Source organism: Marmota flaviventris, chromosome 1 (assembly GCF_047511675.1).
Source record: "Marmota flaviventris isolate mMarFla1 chromosome 1, mMarFla1.hap1, whole genome shotgun sequence".
Lineage (NCBI taxonomy): Eukaryota > Metazoa > Chordata > Mammalia > Rodentia > Sciuridae > Marmota > Marmota flaviventris.
Genome location: NC_092498.1, coordinates 42,381,097 through 42,403,596, shown reverse-complemented (window position 1 = coordinate 42,403,596; position 22,500 = coordinate 42,381,097). Strand labels below are relative to the sequence as shown.

At 33.2% G+C, this 22,500-nt stretch overlaps 1 protein-coding gene across 3 annotated transcripts in view; it reads right to left on the bottom strand.

Moving 5' to 3' along the window:
* The window catches only part of Foxp2 (forkhead box P2), a 554,181-nt gene that overhangs the window by 8,314 nt on the left and 523,367 nt on the right, over positions 1–22,500 (bottom strand). For all 3 annotated transcript variants that reach the window (XM_071612711.1, XM_027926404.2, XM_027926406.2), the window contains 2 exons: positions 21,429–21,498; positions 20,519–20,682 (listed from right to left, as the gene is read on the bottom strand). In XM_071612711.1, coding sequence (XP_071468812.1) covers positions 20,519–20,682; positions 21,429–21,498 — 234 coding nt within the window. The remainder of the gene's footprint in view (positions 1–20,518; positions 20,683–21,428; positions 21,499–22,500) is intronic.

Here is a 22,500-nt window from a genome sequence, read left to right as displayed (position 1 = left end):
TGTCCCAAATGTATCAAGTGACTATCAGCTTTAATCTCTCAATTCTCTGTACAGATTACTCCCTAGGGATAGGTTAGAGACTATGGGAAGTGGCCATTATAGGGCCATTATTGCACACTGTGGGGTAAATCATGAAATTATATTGTCGCCAATACAAATAAAAAGCCAAGAAGAGAGTTTGTCATGGACATTTAATGAAACTGAAGTTACGGTGCTTACATTTTACGTGTCAAAAAAAGTTGTATTAAATCTACAGCATTGTACTACTGATGTAAGGAAAATGATTGTAGTTTGAAGTCTCCAAAGCACTATTTATTGTCCTGTATGACAAATTATAAAGTAAAACCAAAGTTCCTGTAATAATTAATGTTATGAATTAAAGAATACCTTATAGAGCGCTGTACGCACATGACCAATGTGATGATACTATCGTGTGTGATTAATAAACAGTTTGATCTCAGTAAAAGACACCTTAGTTGAAATTCAAAATGTGTAGGTAGGCAAACGTGTGCCACTGGGAAAGGATAAGATCTGTGTGTGCGAGTGTGCCACACGTGCACCAAAAGTGACTTCAGCGTGGCAAAGGCCTTGAGCAGTAAAAGCTGATTGCAAGGACTGTTTTAAACACAACTGCAACTGTGGTGACTGAAAAAAAAAATTACTGGCTGAACTCAAAAACCACTTTGACTAAATGTTTCACTGAACCAGCCAATACTTTGAGTAAAAGGACTGATGAGCCAAATAGTTATTACAGTATCATGTAGACACGTCTAGAATTTTAAACATTTATTAAATCCAATGTTAATATTCCCAAAGTACCCTCTAAAATATACAAATGAAATGTTCTAATGAGATTACTTGAGAAAGTTCATATTCATTTAATGACTTTTATAAAAAATGACATTTTGATTTAATAATAGTTATAAGTTGAATTGATAATTTTAGATTTTCCCAGTTCAATTTGGAATTCAGAACATTTTAGTGAAAGCTAAACTCTAAGTACTGGAAATAATTAGAATAAACTCCTAAGGTTAATATAACATTACCTTTTTCTAAGTAAGTCTCACGAATGACCTGTGAATATTTAAAACTTTTAAAATTAAATAGCTGAATATTTCTATTTCTAAACAGATATTGAGCAACTGTTAAGATGTATACATAGATGTTGAGCACAGTTCTAGTGGGTGGCTCTCAAGCCACTTTACATGATTTGGGGCATCCTTTAATTCTAGCTAAAGATTTGACCTCTTATGCAGTGGTCTGTGTGTCTTAGTACCATTAAAACTTTGAAAGAACTTACGCAGTCCCTCTATTCTGTTTCATAATCTCCTGTTCTATCTCCATATGTAATATCATGTTTATCTGGTTTTTCTCAGTTTACGTTTCTGAGTTTTATTGTGATAAAGAACCTTGTAGGAAAGTTTCAAGTTCATAATAAAGAGGAATAAAAGTGAGGTGTACTGTGAAAACAAAAGCATCTAGAGAACAATTTTTCTAAAAGGATAACTATAAGGGTATGTTCCGTTGTATTATCAGGAAATTTTAATATGCAAGGGCTTCATTTCATCTTATTTCATGCCCAGTACTAAAATATGGTAGACTTAGGGGATTGAGACAGAATTAAGACAATACACTTCAGCCATTCTCAATTCCTGGCCTTGACTCACCTATGCCCAACAGTATTTCTGAATAATAACTTCCATTCCAGACTCAAATCACCATCCTCAAAACATTGTGCTCAATTCCTATTACAAACCATTTTTCATGCTGACTTGGTGTTTCTGCTATTGACTCTGCACATATATACATACAGGCCTCAGCATTTCCCGCTACCCTCTATCCTACATATTCACACTCTATCTACTATTTAGGGCCAATTCATAAATACTGACTCCCAAACACTTTGACCTGCCCAACTTGTTCTGATCTTCTACTTGGAACCTCTAGTGCATTTTTTTTACTGATCATTCTGGACTCAAAACAACAGAAACTTTGAATCCTAAAAATGTCTCAAAGATAAAGACTTTTATTCCACATTCCTGTTTTGCAGATCAGAAAACTAGTGACGCTCCAAGTGTCTGAAGGTAGGCAAAGCCTGGATGTGCATAGGTGCTGGCCTCAGAGCACTTCCTGCAACCTTGCTGTGCCTTCTGTCCCACACTGCTGTACTTTCCTCACTCAGCTTTTCCTCTGGTAGGTGCATCCTGTTGTGCTGACTAGATTATGACCTTTACAGTTCAGGACACCTCCACGTACAGCAAGCAGTCAATTCAGGTTGACTGCATATATTATGTACTATCAAGTCATTTAGAGCCTCAATTGTACTAACTCTAAAAGAGAAAATTTCTCCCCAGAATTTAGTATTTTTGTAGTACTCTCCATTCAGAATCGGTGAAGAAGATATCATAGATGAAAGGGGGCAAGCAAACATTTTCCCTTACAGCTACTAAAATAAACTAAACCAAAGTCAACAATTACCAATGCTCAATAGTTAAAAGATCTGACCACCAATATGATGTCTAAAAAGAAATAGAAAGTCACAAGAGAGAGTTGAGAATCGCAGAGAATAAAACTTCTTAGAAGTAACAGTAACACTGAGTTGTAGCTCAGTGTTAGCGAGCTTGCCTAGCATGCATGAGGCACTGGGTTCGATTCTCAGCACCACATACAAATAAATAAAATAAAGGTCCATCAACAACTAAAAAATATATATTTTTAAAAAGTTACAGTATCTATCTTATTGATTGGTGACTTTCTTTTCAACAAACATATAATTTTATTATGATTTTCTCATGCTATTAGTGTGTTATCATTTCATATTATCAGTTCTCTCACTTGAGGGACTCAAAGTGTTCCATGTTTTAATTTGCATATTATATGCCAATTTAGAAGAAATGGAATACAGTGAAACTGCAGATCTTTTGTGGATTACAGGGTGAATAGAGAATTAGTCTCTTTTTTGACAATTAGCAATGTCTTTCTCTTCTTGCCCCCAATACAGGATTTGATAGTCATGTAATTAATTCCTTAAGAAAACATTGTCTATAGTGTCATTTTTTTCCAAATTCTTCAAGATACCATGCATTATTATCACTACAGGGTAATCATGTTTTCTGCTAGGAAAAAAAAAATGCTCCCATCATAGAAAAATCCCTATCAGTTTTAACAAAATAAAAGAATTGCCTTAAATAGACTCTCTCTCTTCCAGGCTCTAAATAGACTCTCTCTCTTCCAGGCTCACCAATTCTTCATTATGTAGATCCTCTTCTCAGAATTATCAAAAGGTTTTTAATGATAACAGTATAATTTAGCACAATAAATTTTATGTAGTTAGTATTTTTATTAACTTGTAAGTGTAGCAAAAAGTAATCCTGAATATTTGGTTACCTCATTAATAATCTTTAGTCATGAAGCAGTGGTTAAGCAATTAAGAATATAACATTTAAGACACAGTGGGTTTTGAGGATGAAATGCTTGGGTTTGAAGCTCTGGACTCTTTTCCTACTAGCTGTGCAATCTTGGTAAGCTTATTTACCTCTCTGTTCCCCATTTATTTATTCATAGAGCATGGTAAAAAAAAAATCTACCTTCCACAACTGTGATGAGGGATAAAAGGTCATAAACACACACAACAATTATAGTGCCTGTGTCATACGTGATCGTTTATAACCTCACACAATGATATAATTATATAGTAATATAATTATAAGCTCATATCTTCTGTGGAATAAGATGTGGTATAAATACGTGAATAAATTTTGAAACAGTGTATGAACAACTTAGGTTGCTCTAAAGTATTTTAGTCCCTCTCCCCAAAATGAGATTTTATCATCAGAAAAGTCAAAACAAAGACTATGTTCCACACCGCAGATATTATGTGTTAGCATAAAGTAAGACTTAGCTAGATCTCCTTAAAAGAATATTTAAGGTAATAGTAATAAAAGAAACAAAATAACACAACATAGTACTATTGATAAAGGGATTATTTATCAGCACATGCCTGATTACTAAAACACTAAGCCAAAAGCTCAGGTCATTTCTCAAATAATTTTAAAGTCACACAGAAAGTAAATTTCAAAGTGGAAGGGCAATCACTGAAAGTCTTTGTATACAGAATGTCCACATTTATTCTCCTGGGTCATCCATCTGGGGCCTCATCAATAGCTTGTCTTTAAAATCATTAACATACATGCACTGAATGGCCCAAGGTTGCATCATATTTATTATGTGTATCAGGGCTTATGAAGTTCTGATAATACACATTTGTTAAGAAAATCAATGTAAAATACATCAATCCAATGATGTAAAAAAAGCATCAATGCAAAAAAAAAATGAGGTAAAAAGTAAAGCATTGATCTCATTTTGACAAGAAAAAACAATAACATATTACCACTATCTTCTCTACCAATCATCAATTTTACAAAAAAAAAATGTTATTTACTTTTTACTAAAAAGTATCTCTTATACAAAAATACCTTGAATTTTTAATACTACCAGAGAACTTTTAGTTTAGTACGGGAGAGATAAGTGCTCAGTAAACAACAATTTTGCCAGCTATAAGTGTCTTAGGAGAAGTAGCAATTAAATGATAGAGGAGGAGTTAACCACTGGGAGAGGTTATTTGTCTCTAAGAATCTCAATGCTACAACAGCATTAAAATACATGTATTATCCTAATGGAATTCCTAAAAGGCAGGCAATAGCAACTTTAGGTGGACACATCTCTCTGGGACGGTGCAGACACACATCATGTCATTTCCCTGCTGATGTGGAAATTCTGCACTACTGCCTTCAGCTTCAGGACAGAGGGGTCTGCCCACTAAACTTGTTGGAGCCCTTAATAGTAAACAAAGCAACAGCTGCCTCCAACAAATAGAATTAGTTGTTTCAGGAATGAAATCGGATGATAACATTTGAATGACTCAGTTTAAAGACTTAAAAGAAAGAAAGAAAGAAAAAACTTAATACATAGAAAAGAACTAACTGGATTAATGGATTTTTACTGTCTTATCTTTGACATTTTTGAATAAAGAACCTTAAGTAAGCCTATCTTTATTTATCTCAAGGCAGGAGTGTGACGGTTCTGGACTAGATGATCTCCCCAGCCACTTATTTATTTACTGGGCACATACTGTATGCCAGGTATTTTTATCATGACAGACATGAGAGCACAGACTTCACAAGAGGACACACTGCACAGACAGGCACAGGTGGAAGATAAATAGATCTACCTCAGTGACAACTTCAGTAGTTCTTTCAAACTTGGTAAATATGTCACATTTCTTTAAGTGAATATCAGTGTTCAATTTTTCTTTTAAAATTACTTTATACATTTCAGTAAATCACGGATATTTCTTCAAAATGGAATACAGTAATTCATTGTGAATGCTCTAAAAATGATTATGTCCATGAACAAGGAAACTTTAAATTCAACTTCTAATCCTTTTCTATTCCTTTTTTGTGTGACCTATTTACTTGAGAAAAGAAATAATTTATGCTTCCTGCTCAAAGGTGCATAGCCACCTCCTAATCTGATATAATTTATATTTGGGACAATTAGAAAGATGCTTTGAACTTCTCTAAATGATTGTAGGAAAAGACGCATTTAGTGATGGAGACATAATGTCTGTTATTATCTCCCGACAGAAGTACGAAGTCAGTAACTGAAATGGAAGTACTCCTATAAAGATAAAAGTTACTTTTTGTTAGAAGTGAAAGGAAAAAAAAATAATTCCATCCTATCCAATAGACAGGATGTGAAAATCACTGGGTGAGGGCAAATATGGACAATGGTTCCTGTTCTCACAGTTTTTAATGTAATAGGGGAAAACGTACACACAAGTGACTCTGATACAAGACAAACAGACTGATGCTGTAGTAGAGAAAGTGGAAAGGGGAGATAAATTCTGACTCTGTGGTTCACAAACGTTGTATGGAGGGAGGTGCTACTTCAGGTAAGCTTGTAAATGCAGGAAATCATCACTACAGGAGAGAAAGGACATTTTGAGTGGAAATGGGAGAAGTGGCAACTCTTAGATGTGTTTTGGGAACCCTGAGAGTGCATGGGGGTCAAGGGGAAAGAAGTTTGGTAAGCAACAACAACAACAAAAGTGAAGGGAAACAAAGTCAGCAGATGAACAGTCGTGAGCTGCATTTTACCAAGTATACATTTATTCTCTTTCAGCTGAAGGGCTATCGATAGCTTCTGAACTGGGGAATGAAAAGACAGAAGATGCAAGAGGATTATTTTGCAAAGTGTAAAAACCAAGCGTGGAAAAGTGAAAAAAAGTGAAAGTGGTTGGGAGGGTACTAGAAAGCACAGCAAGGTAATGAAGGCTGCGCCAGGCAGCAGGAGTAGAAATGTGGGAGAAGGGAGAAGTTAGATAGAGGCTGAGGAGTAAAAGGCTCTTCAATTTACTGCTCTTAAATTTATATGCACGTGAAATACTTCCTTTTTATATTCAAGGAGACAGGAGGTCCTATATCCAGATCAAAAATAATGAAATTTAAAACTTCATGATTTTTCAGAACTCTTAAGCAATTTTGATCAATTTTCATATTTGTTATCTTTAATCATTCAAGGAGATAGCGGAGCAAATATTAGAAAGCTTGTATATTAGGAAGTGAAGATAGGAAGATACTGAAAATGAATTTCACCAGATACTAGTAGTGGTGACAATCAAAAGAATATTGATAATTGGTCTCTGGAAATTTTATTTACTTGTAATTTTTAGCCTGTGTTCCTCTGTCATTTTAAAGAAAAATATATTTTAAAACACAATTCAGAGAAAGCAATCTAAAAGTGCTGCTATTTTCTAAAAAAAAAAAAAAAAAAAAATCCATTTCCAGAGAAGACTAACAAAAGAGAAGTAAGCCTTTTTATTTCATTTTTTAATTTTTTAAGATTAAAGTTAAATATATTTTAACTGATAAAGACATAAAATTATGTATTTATGGAATAACGTGATGTTCCAATACATGCATACATTGTGTAACATTTAAAACAGGTTAAACATGTCTATCTGCTCATTTACCATTTCTTTATGGTGAACACATTCAAAATCCTTTCTTTCAGCTTTTTGAAATATACAGTATGTTATCATTATCTATAATCACCCTGCTGTGCAATAACACACCAGGGCTTGGTAAGAAGTAAGCTTTTTCAAAGTAGGTAACATACACCCTTGAGTCTTGCTAAGCATTTCTAAATAAATGGTGAAGTTTTTAGACGTTCTTCTACAACATTAATTTGAAGATTAATCAACTTCAATATGTGGTTTCCAAACTCCCACACAATCTCCTCCTGCAGGAATTCCTCTCTAGGAGCTATTAGCTCTTGTCTGAATGCTTCTGAATGAGATCCTGCTTTTGTCACCTTGGCTCATATCCTCTCACTCCGTCTTCTCTTTCCTCGTCTCTGCCTTGTACTAGGTTGAAACACTTAAGATTTTCTGTTTTTATGGGCAAAAAAACAATATCAAATACAGGAATTTCATGAAGTTCAATTAAAAATTGTTTCATATTCAGCCTTCCCAAAAGTCATACCCTTCATGAAATTGTTTTGATTCCCTGTGTGCATGTGCACACTTACATTTTTTATTTTGCTATCTGTTTGCAACTCTTTGCACCCCTTTGGTTTGGTTTCTACCATTACCATGTATTTATCCCTCTATGAGATTATAACCTCTGTATATGTACAGATCATCTACCATGGTATCTAGTAGAGTATGTTGCACATAGTAGGTTCTCTATATATGTTTATTCAACAAATGACTGTTGAAATTTATATTCCAGTTAATCTTTCAGTTTTATTTATTGCCATCCTCAGTAACAGTATGTACTGTAATGTAGCTAGTCCTCTGCCCAAACTGCAGAGGACTAGCTACATTAATACACTGATTTATTGCCTCAAGAAATGTGTTGCTTCTTTTGTTGTGAAATTTATAAGGACCTAAGGCATCAATGAAGGCAGAAGAAATGTTAATGTCTGCCTGCACCCTAAAGCAAAGTGTCGAATTACAATGGGAAAGTTTATCTTTTTAGATTGTGGTCACACAGTAAATCCCCTGAAGTAATGTAAATTGTATCCACTTTCTCCTTACTTAAGACTAAATAAAAGGTCCTATAAAAACTATTGCTGTTTTTCTTTGGAATAAGAAAATATTATAAAACAAGTTTTCCCAAACAGAGATGAACAAAATACATATAAGTCAATAGATATTAGATTATAGAATTGCAACAGTGTGTTCTCCTCTTTTCTTACTTAGATATTATCAAATATGAGGATTAAAATATTTATATTTGCATAAGACTCTGGATTCAATCTCTGGCACTGCAATAAAAAATAAAATAAAATAAAATATTTATATATTGTCATCATTTATGGGGAACTCAATGGTACAATGCAAATTTGATCAGGCCTATTTAGAAATGTGATGTTTATTAATACAGTGAAGCTAGGGCTCAGGATGTAACTCAGTGGCAGAATACTTATCTAATATGTGCAAACTACTGGGTTCAATCCCCAGGACTTGGGGGGAAGGGGCATGGAGAATACTATAAAACTAAGGATAAAAATTTCAAGTCTTTAATTTTATGACAGATGTCAACAAATGCTATAAATAAAAACTTATAATTTATGGACCATGTCTACAATATGGGCAATTTCAAGCAATGTAAAGTTAGTTTTATCAAAGACAAGTCAAAACTAAATGTTAGCTTACAGTAGGAATGCTTTTATGTGGTTCACTCATAAAACCTTATACCCTTTCTTCATATAATTCTATTTATTTGAGGACATTTACAGAACATTTAACATAGTATACCTCTTAAAATATCAATAAACCTCTTTTTTATAAAGAAATATCATACATCTATTTAAAATTCCTACACAGATAATTTTTAACCTTTTCCTCTTCCTAGCACACCAGAAGGATAGAACATACTTCTATCAGCAACTATAGATCACTGTTATAAAATATGCTATTCCTCAATACTCAAAATGGTATACTTGAAAACAGCATTAGGGCTCTGATGCCTTAATATTATTACAAAAGCTGACTGGATGTTATTTGTCCCAATTCAGCAATCTGAATCCAGTAAAATGAATTTATGCATATGGTACTCCAAGAAAGTTACTGAATGTAGTGAAGTACATGTAAGCTGTAAACCACATATCTTATTGCCCACCCAGTTTACTACATAGAATTTTTACTTGATTTTAAATTGTCTCGATCCTTACATCTACTAAATTTAGTTTGTATTTTTTACCTTTAACTTGCACTGTATATATTAAGTCCAAAACAAAATGCTCATAGTCATACAAATTCTCCTTTTTCTCTTATTTATATCATATTGTTTCAAAATATCAAAATAGACTGAGTATTGCTATGGGCATATGCTTTCATTGATTTTCATAGGTCTTCACTATTTCACAAAATTATATCAACATTTTTATAGTTAAAAGGAAATTCCAGGACAAGATGAGATTTTCTTTTAATTAACTATCCACATTTTTAATTTAGTACTTGGCACCAGGCTGTTGAATGATAATAACTATTGTCATCTAAGCATTTAAAATAATCAATGTATATTATGAACATTTTGAGTCTCAATTTCATATACATTTGAATATAGTTCCATTCAATTACTTCTATTTGTTCAATGGCAAAACCCTCATGTTTACTCCATAAGTATTGTTTTGAAAATATAAAAAGAATTCCAGAATACGAGCACAGAATTCTTTAGGATAGAAAGATTTATTTTCATGAATCTCAGCTGTCATTCTGTTTCCTTTGCATAAATAACTGCTAGTCACTGATACCTTGGAAGACATAATCATGGCAAAGAGAAAAAGCAGTTTAAGTGGGTTTTTTTTTTGTTTGTTTGTTTGTTTTTTTAAGATGAAGTTTCATAGGAGAATTGGTAAAAATAATTGACGTTCATCATTTAAAGATCATATGAAAAATGGAGATTGTAGATATTCAATTTCACTCATTTCCTTTTATAAACTAAAAGGAAATTATATAATTATATTTAAAATTTGATGGTAAATTCATAAAAATGGCAAGTTTATAGTTATCCCCCATTTGTATGAAGTCAGGATAAAATGAGAAACAATTTGTGTTTCTTAAAACCTATGTATTTTCTAGAGGAAAATTTTGTTCTTCTGTTTAGGAAGATTTTAGTTTACTTAACACATCACAGAAGTAAGCTAATAATAATAGTGATATTAAGGTTTTAAATAGAAAAGCTAACTTTCAAAAGAAAACATTTTGTTATTTTTTTTTAAATGCGAACTGATCTTAGGCTAATGTGAATAATTTAAGGTATTTAAAAGGTTTTGAAGAAATTATATCATGCTATTTAAGATTTTATTCTGGTGAAATGAGAACTCAGAGTTTCCTACTAAAATTTAGATTTTACAGTATAAATTTAAGCATATGGGGGAAATATTTAATTCTTTTTAGAATCGAATAAAGATATAATTATAAACAGCCAGGAATGAAAAACTAGTGTTCATTTTATCAACTAGATCCATATTAACATAGTTCAAGTTTTCCCCCACATTCTTATCTCTCAAGTTCTTTCTTTTGCAGATTAAAATACATCCGACACAAAAATGCTGGTGTTGGATGTATTGATCTTAGTGCTAAGCTGAATGAATATAACAGAACTGCTACCACCAGGACGGTGGTCAGGATCTTCATTCCAGTTCTACAGAAACAAAATTCTTCCTCTTATCCTTTGATGAAAAGGAAAATACTCCTTCTTGAAGAAATGGGGAACCATGAAAAGATGGTTCACATCTTGGAGTGAGCGGACAATACCTTATTCCATCTGTGCATGTGTGGTTTGCTTTTTCCAGGGTAGCAGTAGAAAATGCCCTACTAAATTCCCCATACCTTTTCTCCCTGGCTAGAAATACACAGAAAAATAAATTTTAATTTTCACTTTAAAACCAGGATGCAACATCAATCCTATTATATTTAGTAAATCTTATTCTCCTATATTCTAGCTTTTTTTTTTTAAAAAAAAAAAAGTGCAGCCATTTAGTTTTTTATTGCAAAGGGATATTATTTTCACATACTTATAACAAAAACTTCCCTTTCCTTTCTAATTAATATTGCCATTCTTGTTTTTTGCAATACTAGTGATTGAACACATGAGGTTATACCACTGAGTCACATCTGCAGAGTTCTTTATTTTATTTTACTTTATTTCATTTTATTTTTTAAGACTTGTTCTCACTAAGCTTCCCAGGCTAGCCATGAATTTGTGATCCTCCTGCCTCAACATTCTCAGAGTACTTGGGATTACAGGCATGAGCCACTAAATTTGGCCCATATTTCATATATTTTTGGAGTGGGGGGTCTACTGGGGATTAAACTCAGGGGCACTCACACACAGAACCACATCCCCAGCCCTATTTTGTATTTTGTTTAGAGACACGGTCTCACTGAGTTGCTTAGCACCTCACTTTTGCTAAGGCTGACTTTGAACTCCCTGTCCTCCTATCTCAGCCTCTGGAGCTGCTGAGATTACAAGCATGTGTCACCATGCCCAACTCATATTTCATTCTTAATGATACAGTTTATAATTCTAACATCTTATAGATTGGACTCTGAAGTAGAGTTTCAAAATTTCACTTAAAGTTGACAAAAATTCTAAGAAATATAACATAAATGTGGGTTAAGGTTATATAACATCATTTTGTAATTGCATGCATATAATCTATAACAAAATTTTTCTAACTTCCTGAACTTGCTTTCAACATTATATTGAAATTTATTCAAATTTATGCAACACTGTTTAACAATTGGATTTTACACGATTTAAGAGTTTACTGCCAAATGATTTCAGACAGTTTTGCTGCAGCATCAATTAAAAAAGATTAAAACACAAGAAAATTCTTTAAAATTTACCATACTTTTGGAGTTTATAAAATTGATAGCTGTGACCAAAACAGCTATAATGGATTAAAAACAAAAATGCAACTACTTTGATCATTAATGAGTGCAAATGTATTGCTCACAATCTCAGACTCAAGCTTATTGTTCACTTAGTACAATTGGTACCATTCCATATTCTGCCTCATTGTGTTTCTGCCTTGTTCCTTGGACCAAGTTTCAGTCAGTAATGGGATGGGTATATGTCCCAGTGTCTGTCTAATTCTGTTTGACAACTTGAAGATCTTCCTCTCAATGTCCTAAATTGGTCTCTATGCTACACCTATCCCTCTCGGATGTGGCTCATCTATTCTTCTGTACTGTTACCTGTGACTACTTACCACCCTGCCCCAGTTAGACACTGCCCACTCACAGCTGGCTCTTGGTGAAGCTCTCTCGTGGGATATCTTTATAGAGACTATTTTCTACCAGTTATGTATGGTTCATGTACTACGTCTATCTAACTCTGAGACTGGCTCTTCTGTTGGATTACTTTGCTCAGATGAAATCACAGGACTGATTCAAATTGTAGTTTTCTCCTGAACTATGCCTGGTTAACTCAGTTCTAAATATGAGAATGGAGTTGGAAGTAAAAACAATATATACCTGTTAATCTAAATCTAGTGCATTACCCCCTTCTCTGGTTTGCTAATTAACAAAAGTGGTCTTAGTTCTAAATATGAGAATGGAGTTGGAAGTAAAAACAATATATACCTGTTAATCTAAATCTAGTGCATTACCCCCTTCTCTGGTTTGCTAATTAACAAAAGTGGTCTTAGATTCACTTTTGCAAGCATAATTTTATCTGTAGTAAGATAATATTATGTGACCCATGATTCCTAATCTTATGCCTTTAAGTGTCTTGGGGATATCACTCCATTTTTGGTCTTCAAAGATGAAGACTAAAGTAAAGAATGTAAATTTTCACAAGTTATGTTAAGCCAGTTGATCATCTGTTGCCTATATAAATTATACTAATGCTTAGGTAAATTAATTATATCCTAATGATAGAAGCTACTTATGGAATACTTACAAATCCTGTGCTTACTGTGTTTACTGGTGTCAAAATGTTCAAGTATAATGAATGGTAAACTTGAAATCCTGCCAAAGTTGTCAAATATATGTCCACTTCTCAAGCCCTGTCTCAAAAGCTGAAGTCAAAATTCCATATGCATATGTAAAATATCCACAGAAGTAGAAAAATGAATACAATATTCATTCTTTAACAATTTAGTCAAACTATGCTTTGACCCTCAGAGGAAGGAAATTTCTAAGGCTCAACTAATGTCAGTGTAAATGAAGATGTATGTTCTAACAAAGTAGCTTCTTTAGATATAAAACAGAAGCAGTGAGCTACAATACTGTCAGCTAAAGTTGTCTGACACACTTTGCCTAAATTGTGGGATTTCACACCACGGATGTCACATAGCATCTGTATAGTTCTATAAAAATCCTTCAAAACCCTATAGGAACCCACAAATTTCTACAATTGGCACGGTGGGGATATAACACATTTTAGCTGAAGGTACTGTACCTCTGGGAGGATCTTTTTATTAAGAGGAACTAGAATGAGTTGTAAGTGCCACATATGGGGACTGGAATAATGTAAAAAAGAACAGCAGCTACTGATCCACACTTGTAGCACTTTAAAAAAGGGACGAGACGATAAAGAGCTAGCATCATCGTAAGCTCTGTACAATCACTTTGCAAAGCGATCTCAAAGCTAACTAGCAAAGTTAATGAAAAAGTTTAGAGATTAAATAAAAATGGAATTAAATCAGAAGAAAAATTATAAAAGGCCCAGAAAGGTTAGGGGGAGAAAAAAAAAAAGAAATTAAAGGTAACTGGAAAAGTGTTAATGAGAAAATCTGTGACAACATATGTGAGGCCAAAGACTGCTTTTATGTTTAGAACTTCATAACGCCACATAATGATCCAAAACATCAGCAAAAATAGTACAGGCTTAACAGGAATGAAAACAATAAGAGAGAGAGCATTCCACTTGCTCAAGTTGTCAGTCACTTTCAACTGCTTTCCTCTGAAACACAGAGCCACGCCAATTTCTAATGCTTTTGTCCACAGAGAGAGATCTAAGATCTGTAGGGATTTTATATAAAATATCACCAACCAAAGGTGTAGGATCTGCAAATTCTACATGTGCCTGCAAACAGCAATTTAAATTTTAAGGCAGTCAATGAGATTCGAAGCAAGAAAGGTAATATTATATTTTATTTTCACTATGTTTTATGACAATTCACAGTTTAGATTTTCAGTCCTATTTTACAAAAATAGAGTCTCATAGTCACTTTTAGCTGCCTTTGGGGGCAGACTATTATTGACCAGAGAGGTTAAAGCATAATTTTGGAATTACTTTGCTACTGAGACACTCAAGAAGCAAAGGATATTGCCAAGATGCCTGGGACATGTGGTATACAGAAAGTTTGTGGGCCTGTAGAACATGCCTTCAACAGACTGATCAAATCGATGATAGATATTATCTCGATTGCAATACTGAAAAAGTACTACACTACTCCTTTTCTATGATGCCTTTTATTTCCTTACCCTAAAGATTTGGCTTCTAAGGACCCAACAAATTTACCTTCTACTCTTACACACAGCATCATAACATTCTCTATAGAAGATCATCAACTCAGACTTTAACTATTTGCCTTAATAATAAGAAAAAAATAATCATCACTTGTAACTCATATAGAATATTTAGCAAGTAGAACTCTGAAATGACATGGAGGCTTAGGGAATGACACATAAGAGACGATCTAAAAGCTCAACAGTAGGAGACTCTAATAATCAGAAGGAGGACAGCATGCCAATGGGAGGCTCTGTGCGCAAAGGCCTCAATACAAAACCAGCTTGGAAGAACATTCATTTTGATCTCTAGAAACAAAATTTGGAAATATAAAATGAGAATCTCATTTAACATTTTACAAGCGATGTAAGAAGGCAAACCTGAGCCAACTTACTGAGAGTGAGGAGAAACCATTGCTTCATAAAAAGAAACAGAGCTGAGCTGAAGATGGTGGGTTTATCATTAAACTCCTCTTTTTAACCTCAGATTAGGAAGGAGCAAGGGACTGGACTGATTGTTTTAGTGTGAGTTCACTTTGCAGGTCTAGTCCAAATGTTTTCTCCTATTTTCACCCACTTAACACATGGGAGAAGAAAATAAGTTTAAATTATATCCACCTAAACACAACATGGATTCTAACTTTAAATACTTTTTAAAGAAGTAAATGTCTACATAAAATAGGAAAAATGAAAGAAATTTTAATCCTTATTCTTAGGAACTCTGAAAAAAATGGACAATAGGGAATAACAGGTGTAGAGGTACAAGTGGGAGGAGTGTTGTAAATTACAATGATACTCAGCTCAGATTCTTAAAAGAAGTTTCCTTTAGTTTAGACAAATGAATAATTCTGCAACTCTGAAGAGCAGCAGAAAATAAAGATTAAAAAAAAAATCAGGTATTCATTTTGAAGCATCAAGTAGCTGATTGAAGAGTCAAACAAGTTTCAAAAACTACTATGTATACAATGCCACCTGGATTTACCCTTTCCAACTTTTTCCTAAAATCCTCTTAAACATTCAACTGACATTTGTATTGAAAGATTTCAATAACTTTTTTTTCTTTTAATTCACTTTAAATGAAATGGATAAAATTTAACAATGTCTGGTAGGATAATCACAACTGAAGTCAGAGGACCTGCTAAGTCCTATTCACATAAATTTGAACAATTACAGAATGCATATTAATTAAATAATTAAAACTGAAACTTAAAATCATATTGTATCAATGTCTAGAAAAATATCTTAGTCTCTCATAAAGAAGAACATTATGAGGGAGGGGAATGGGAATACGAAAGACAGTAGAATGAATCGAACATAATATCCCTGTGTTCATATATGAATAAACGACCATATCATACACAACCACTAAAATGGAAAGTTATATTCCATGTATGTATGTCAAAATACATTCACAGTCATATATAACTAAAAAGAACAAATAAAAAAAATTTAAAAAGAGACAGACGTTATGTTTAGTTGTTTTTCCTAAAAATCTCCCTTGTTCTTCCTTTTTCAAAATTCTGGGAGAATCATGGATTTTATTCTTGTGGGTCTTTACTATGTGAATTAAAAATCTTTCTAATTAACTGTCATCTCCAATTTGATTCTTCATATTCAGTATCATACCTTTATTGAACGCTTACTCAGTATACTAGAATGTGTTAGGGCTTTCATATAATATAGTGTGCCCAAAACATTGTCTGTTCTTAAGGGACACACCATTAAGTTATGGATGTCCGCAAAATGAGCATGCAGGTATGGATGAATTCTTGTTTGCCAAGACACACACGTGTTAATTCCAAATAATGGTATAAGGAACAAGTAAGTCTCCTGGAATTGTGGAGCAAAGTACAGGTCCTGACAGAAAAATTACTCTGAAAGCCTCTTTGGAAGTAGGACCAGTATAGTAAGAAAAGGTGGAGTTTACACAGAAAAAAGTGGAGGAGAGGCAGATAAAAAAAAAAAAAGGAAGAAAGGCAAATAGTATACAACAAAGTAAATTCATAAGCTTAGCAAAAGCTTTCATTCAGGGCTCTGTAAAAGTAAAAACTGAAATGAAAGGCAAGTATTAAAATATAGTGTAAAATCTGGATGATAATCTAGAGTCTCGTGCTCTGCAAAAGTAATTTATAAAAAGCACTAGTTCTCTTTGATTCAATGTTCCTAATTCTTCATAACATCTTTCCTACCAAACTCAGGTGTATACGTCCATTTTCAACCACGTGGAATTTTACTATAATGGAGCTGAATATTAAGACCTAAGAATATTTAAGTACTTTGATTCCACAGTTAAAATTCTGAACCCATTATTTTCCCTCTTTGAGCCTCTCCTTGGTGTGTCCTCTGTTTCTTTGTAGGCTTTTAGAGTGGCTATGATTTTCCCCTTTATCCCCAGCTTTAAGTCAGTTATTTAGTTGGCATTTCTTTTCATAGCACTTCTTGTTTCAACTGTTTTCCACTTCAAGTCTTAGACTTAAGCCAGATACTCTATTCTGCAAGTATTAATCTTCTGCTTCCAGTTCCTCCAGAATATCCAGAATATCTTACTATACATAACTTCTATTAAGTCATGACTCTTTCAGTACAATTTCAGATGATTACATTTCTTATTGTATAACTTTCATTGTATCAAACTCAAGTTCATAACATTAACAAACTCATTAACTAAAACATCATGGTTTGATATTTAAGTCACTGACTAAATGTGAGTGCATAGTCAGGCATCACCTTCATGTATTCTCAAATCTATTTCTCTTTATGCATTTCAATTTCTATAAAACCTATTTCTCCCTCTTTTCTAGGCACATATCATGAATCCTGATTCTGGGTTAGGACTGTTCTCCCTGTTTGAACTGTTCATTCCCTACAACTTCAGATAACATTTTCTTATCTCAAAAATCCATTAATCTACTGACTCTGAGTAATATGCTCCCTATTATAAATTCCTCTGTCATATTGTTTCACTGCTATTAATCTGCTAACTTCCTGAATTATAAGAGGAGGTAGAAAGGAAAGGGATTACCTAGAAAACAGACCACAAATTTATGGACTGCATGAAAAGATATTAAAACACTAAACGCAAAACATGTTTGTACTGTTTATAGTTTCATTTGTAGTAACAATGGCATATTACAAGAAGTAACGTAAGTCAGCACCTAGGAACACAGGACCATGGGGCACAAAGAGCAATTAGTATTATCCAGGCACTCATTTCATCTGTAAGAATCTTATGAGGTAAGTTCTACTACTTACCTCATTTTGGTAAGAGGAAAGAAAGGTTAAGTAACTTGCTCACTTCTATTTAGCTATTAAATTAGGAATCTGGAACTGGAATGCTGACAATCTGGCACCAGAGCCCATGCACTGAAACCACCATAGTCAACAGAGTATTGACTATGACTATTTATTGACTATCACTACTGACTATTGACCATGTTTTTAATTCTATCAGTAGAACAAACATCCTGTAAGACATGTACCATGATTTCATTTCAGGACATAAATATATGCTATTTAAATGTTCCATCACAGTTTTTCACTTCTGTTTAATTTCCAAAGTACTTTTGAACTGTATTTAATTATATGCAACTAATTTGAACTCAGAGAATTTGATCAATATTTTTTTCTTTGCCTCATAATGCACACAAAATGGCTTAAGATTATTTAAGTACAAGCATCTTGAAACTATACAGATGAAGATACAGAACACTGAACTGATATTCCATAAATATTTGACACTTAACATACAAAAAGTTAATGATAATAGCAGAAACAGAGTGAAAGAATGAATGTTGACTCAATATTTTGCAAGTTAATTAAGAATTTGATTTTAATTTATGTTACTTAGACCAAGACAAGATTTGGGCTCTCTCTAATTTTCTTTTCTGAAATCTATTTCCAATGAGCCAAGAAACCTTTCTTTTTATCTTCAGAAGATATAAATAAACATTTTTTTCATATACACTAACTCATATAAGCATAAAATGTATGATGTATTAACTATGAACATTTAAATTTTATAAACCCAGAGCAGCAGTACATCAGGCATTAAATATACAATTTTTATATATTGTTTTACACATACTATTATTTCTCTGAGATATTTCATGATTAAAGTTTAATTAAATTAATAATAAAATGAAAAATCTGAAATAGCAATTGCCAAATGAAAAATACTACTAATCTAACAATGCCATAACTTAGCCCAATTATTATTTCAGGTTTTAAAATATAGTATTTAATAAACTATTTTATTAAATCATTAATTTTTTATTTTAATCTTCCTAGCACTGGACAATTACCTAAAGAAAGTATTTCTTTACTTATTTTCTGCATGTGGTTTGCCACGACCTCTGCCTACTGCACAGGAGCAAGGGGAGGTGCACCATGGTTACTGCACATGTCTATTTTAAATGTCTTTCATTTCTCTGAAATAGGGCTTTTTCTAAAGGAGGAAAACAGGATCTAACTCTTGTTTGCTCTTTAAAGTTTTATTGTTTTAGCATTTTGTACAGGGAGTGAGCATTAGCATACTCAGGAGAACTGCTGAAAGTAAAAGGCCTCCAGCTACCCACTGCACGGCTGATAGGATAAAGCAGGGATATAAAAACTTTTGTCTGATTGCTCACTTCCCTTGTTTTAGAGTACTGCTACTCTCAAGAGCATATATTCATGTTCTTTTTACTTCGAGTTTTATTACTTCTTTTGTATTATTTAATACATCTAAAGACACTTCCAAAAGACAAATTTTTCCATTTTGGAAAAGTAATGGTTTGGAACCTGATGAAACACATTAAGGTTCACAGTGTGTTTTGCACAAAGGTGATAGAGTAAAGGTGCTAAAGAGCAATTAAGCATATGATCTTAGAGACATTAATATGTCAAATAGAATGAAAATGTTTTTAAAAAGTCAACAAAAACAATATTAAATGGTCACATGAAAAGATCATATTTTGTATTTCTCTTTCGTGTCTTTGACCAGATATTTAATGCAAAAATAAATAAATAAATCAAAGAGGAAGGAAATATCAGTGAGAGAAAGGACTAATCCTACATCATGAACTTGAAGTTAGACTTATATTATGCTTAATTGTAGGAGATATGGACATAAGTTACAACTCATCCCGACCACTGAATGGTGTGTACATTTCATTATTCAGATTCTAATATTTTTCCCTGAAATTCCAAGATCTACCAGGGTCAGTACTTTTCAGTAAACAAGAAACTGATATTCTTGACACTATTGAATAAGATCAGGCATTTTTAAAAGTGTCATACACATTTCTGAAATCCACAATACATCAATTTTTAATACTTCCACTCTCTCAGCTCCATTAAAAAGATGGTAGGGGAAAGATTTTAGAGTAATTAATGATATAGTTAGCTGCTAAATATTAATAGGAACCGTAGTCTTGCATAAAATATAACATATAAACCTTGCCAATACAGACGCACCAGTAATTAAAGTTGAATATGTAATTACACTGATTTATAAGACAGGCAAAAAGTTACACTTTACTAGCTTCTATGTAAACTGTGGGTAACAGTTAAACTTTGCATTTTACGGTTTATAAAAATGGGCTATGTCTTGACTACAGTTCATAAATGGTTTAGAGTCCTGTAATAGTAGTAAAAATTATGATAACTTATTCTATCATGAATATTCTTATTGCACCACACAAACCAAACTGTGATAATGACCCATAAGACATAGATTCATCTTAGACACTATGCCCAGAGAATGTTACTAGTAGTAAGAATTTGTGGAGGACTGCTAGAACAATAATACAGGATGTTTGAGAGAATCTATAAGATGTATTAAAGCTGATTTGGGTACATTTTTTTCATCTTATGAGCACAATACAATTTACCTTCACTTCAACTTGTACTTTTTTACTTTTACTTTTTTACTTTAGAAAAAAAAATAAATTTTAGAAGCATATGAATACATTTTCTTCCCCTTAGGGAGTCTGTTTACCAACTTACATGTGTGGCTGAGGTGAGCAGCCCGGACTGCTGTTCCCATTGCTGTCGATGTGGTCCAGGGAACCATTGAGGTCTTCATGGACTGCCTGCAGGAGGCCACTGGATGCATTATTGATCAATCCAGGGTTACTTAGCAAAGGTAAACTGCTCTCTGCCAAGGCAGCCTAGTGAAATGGAGAGGGTATAAGATAGCTTTTAAGATGCTCTTCAAAGTAATTTTAAAAGCATATATCTTCTTTTAGAAGTATTCAAATAAAATGTATGGGAAAAACAAAAAATCCTAATTGGCCACCAGTGGCAAAGAAATCAAGAGTGATATGAACATATAAACAATAGTTCTAGAAGCAAACTTTCTCACTCATGTTTTAACCTTCCACATAATAAAATGTTGAATCATTGCATGTTGTGAAATACTCCAGGATAATATAAGCAGTTGCTCTGCTTTTTAAAAATGACCAGAAGTTAACTCAAAATAAAGAAGTCCTGACATTTGCCTTCTCTGCATAAAAATTATATATTATAATTAAACTTTAAAGTTTTTGCCACAAGCACCATGTTCCCCAACACTATGATGTGAAATCATTTATGACAGCCTGGATAAATATTAATGCATAGCCACATGCATTTGCAAAAGCTTCTATCAATCTAGCATTTGCAGGAAAACCGAGTGTTCCAGATTTTGCCACAGGGTGTCCTTCTTGCTTCTTCACATCAAAAGTAGCTTGAATTAGAACCAGTGCTTTTCACAGTACTAGGTACTACAACTTATTTGGATGATGATAAACTATTAAGAACAATCACAAGCCCACCTAAATGCAAAGCATGCAAACAAAAAAAAAAAAAAAAAAAAGAAAGAAAGAAAGCAAGAAAGCAAAACATTCAAATGGAAGAGTGCATTTAATGATATTACCTGCAAACTGGCATTAAGAGCTGCTCCATAGCCTAAACTGGTAGGTATATTTTTTACTAAGGTTGGGCTTCTGGAAGAAAATATATATACAGATGGTTTATAAATTAAAATATAAAATATGTGTATATAAATAATCTCAGCTAAAAAATATGTTCTGACTTGTTTCACAATCCTCATCCAGAGTGGATATATTAAGGCCACAGAAATAAGGTGATACATTTCAAATACAAAAGTCTCCACACACTACCTAGCAACATGGTCCTGGAATAACTGAAACTTTAGACTATGGTATGCAGGCAAAGGGGACATGACCTTGAGAATCTTTAAACTTATTTCTAGCTACTTGGAGGTTTCACTTCCAAGATCAAAAGCATTCATATAAAAATTTAAAAATGTAAATATACAACAAATTACCAATTTGATGTAATCAGGAAATAATTAATGGTTAATTTCTAGAACACCATGAATTAACATAACAAATTACCATAGTTAATTAAATGACAACATAATGGATTAACTATTTCTTGAATGCAGAAATTAGCACATACTTGACTACAGAAATCAAAACTCAAGGGCCAAGAGTAGATAAAACACATTAAAGTCATCTCTTTGCATAAAGCAGTAGTGGTTTGGGGGAGGAAGTAAATGCTACATGAAGTTAATTAGGCACAAAATGTGCTCTATTATATTTCTGACTTAAGTTTGGCAGTCTTGTTCTCTAGAACAGAATAAAATTCAAACTTCCCAGACAGTGAATGTTTACATCCCACCATGTCGTGAGCATCTCAGCTTCACTGCCTATACATGGTTGGGAATAAGCAGGGTGTGTACAAATAACCAAGTTTGCTTTGGAAGGTAAAAAGTATTTGGGACACTAAAATCACTTTAAAAAAAAAAGTCTTCTCATAAATTATTCTAAGAAAGGCACTTTCAGGAATACCAGTGGGTGCAACACTAGCTTTTTTTAAAGCAGCCTTTTGTCCTCTATTAGAGGCCACAGTGCTGTCTGATGACATGCAGGTGTCTCCCTCTGGACAGCATGTCCCATTCTGAAAAAAATTTTGATACAAGT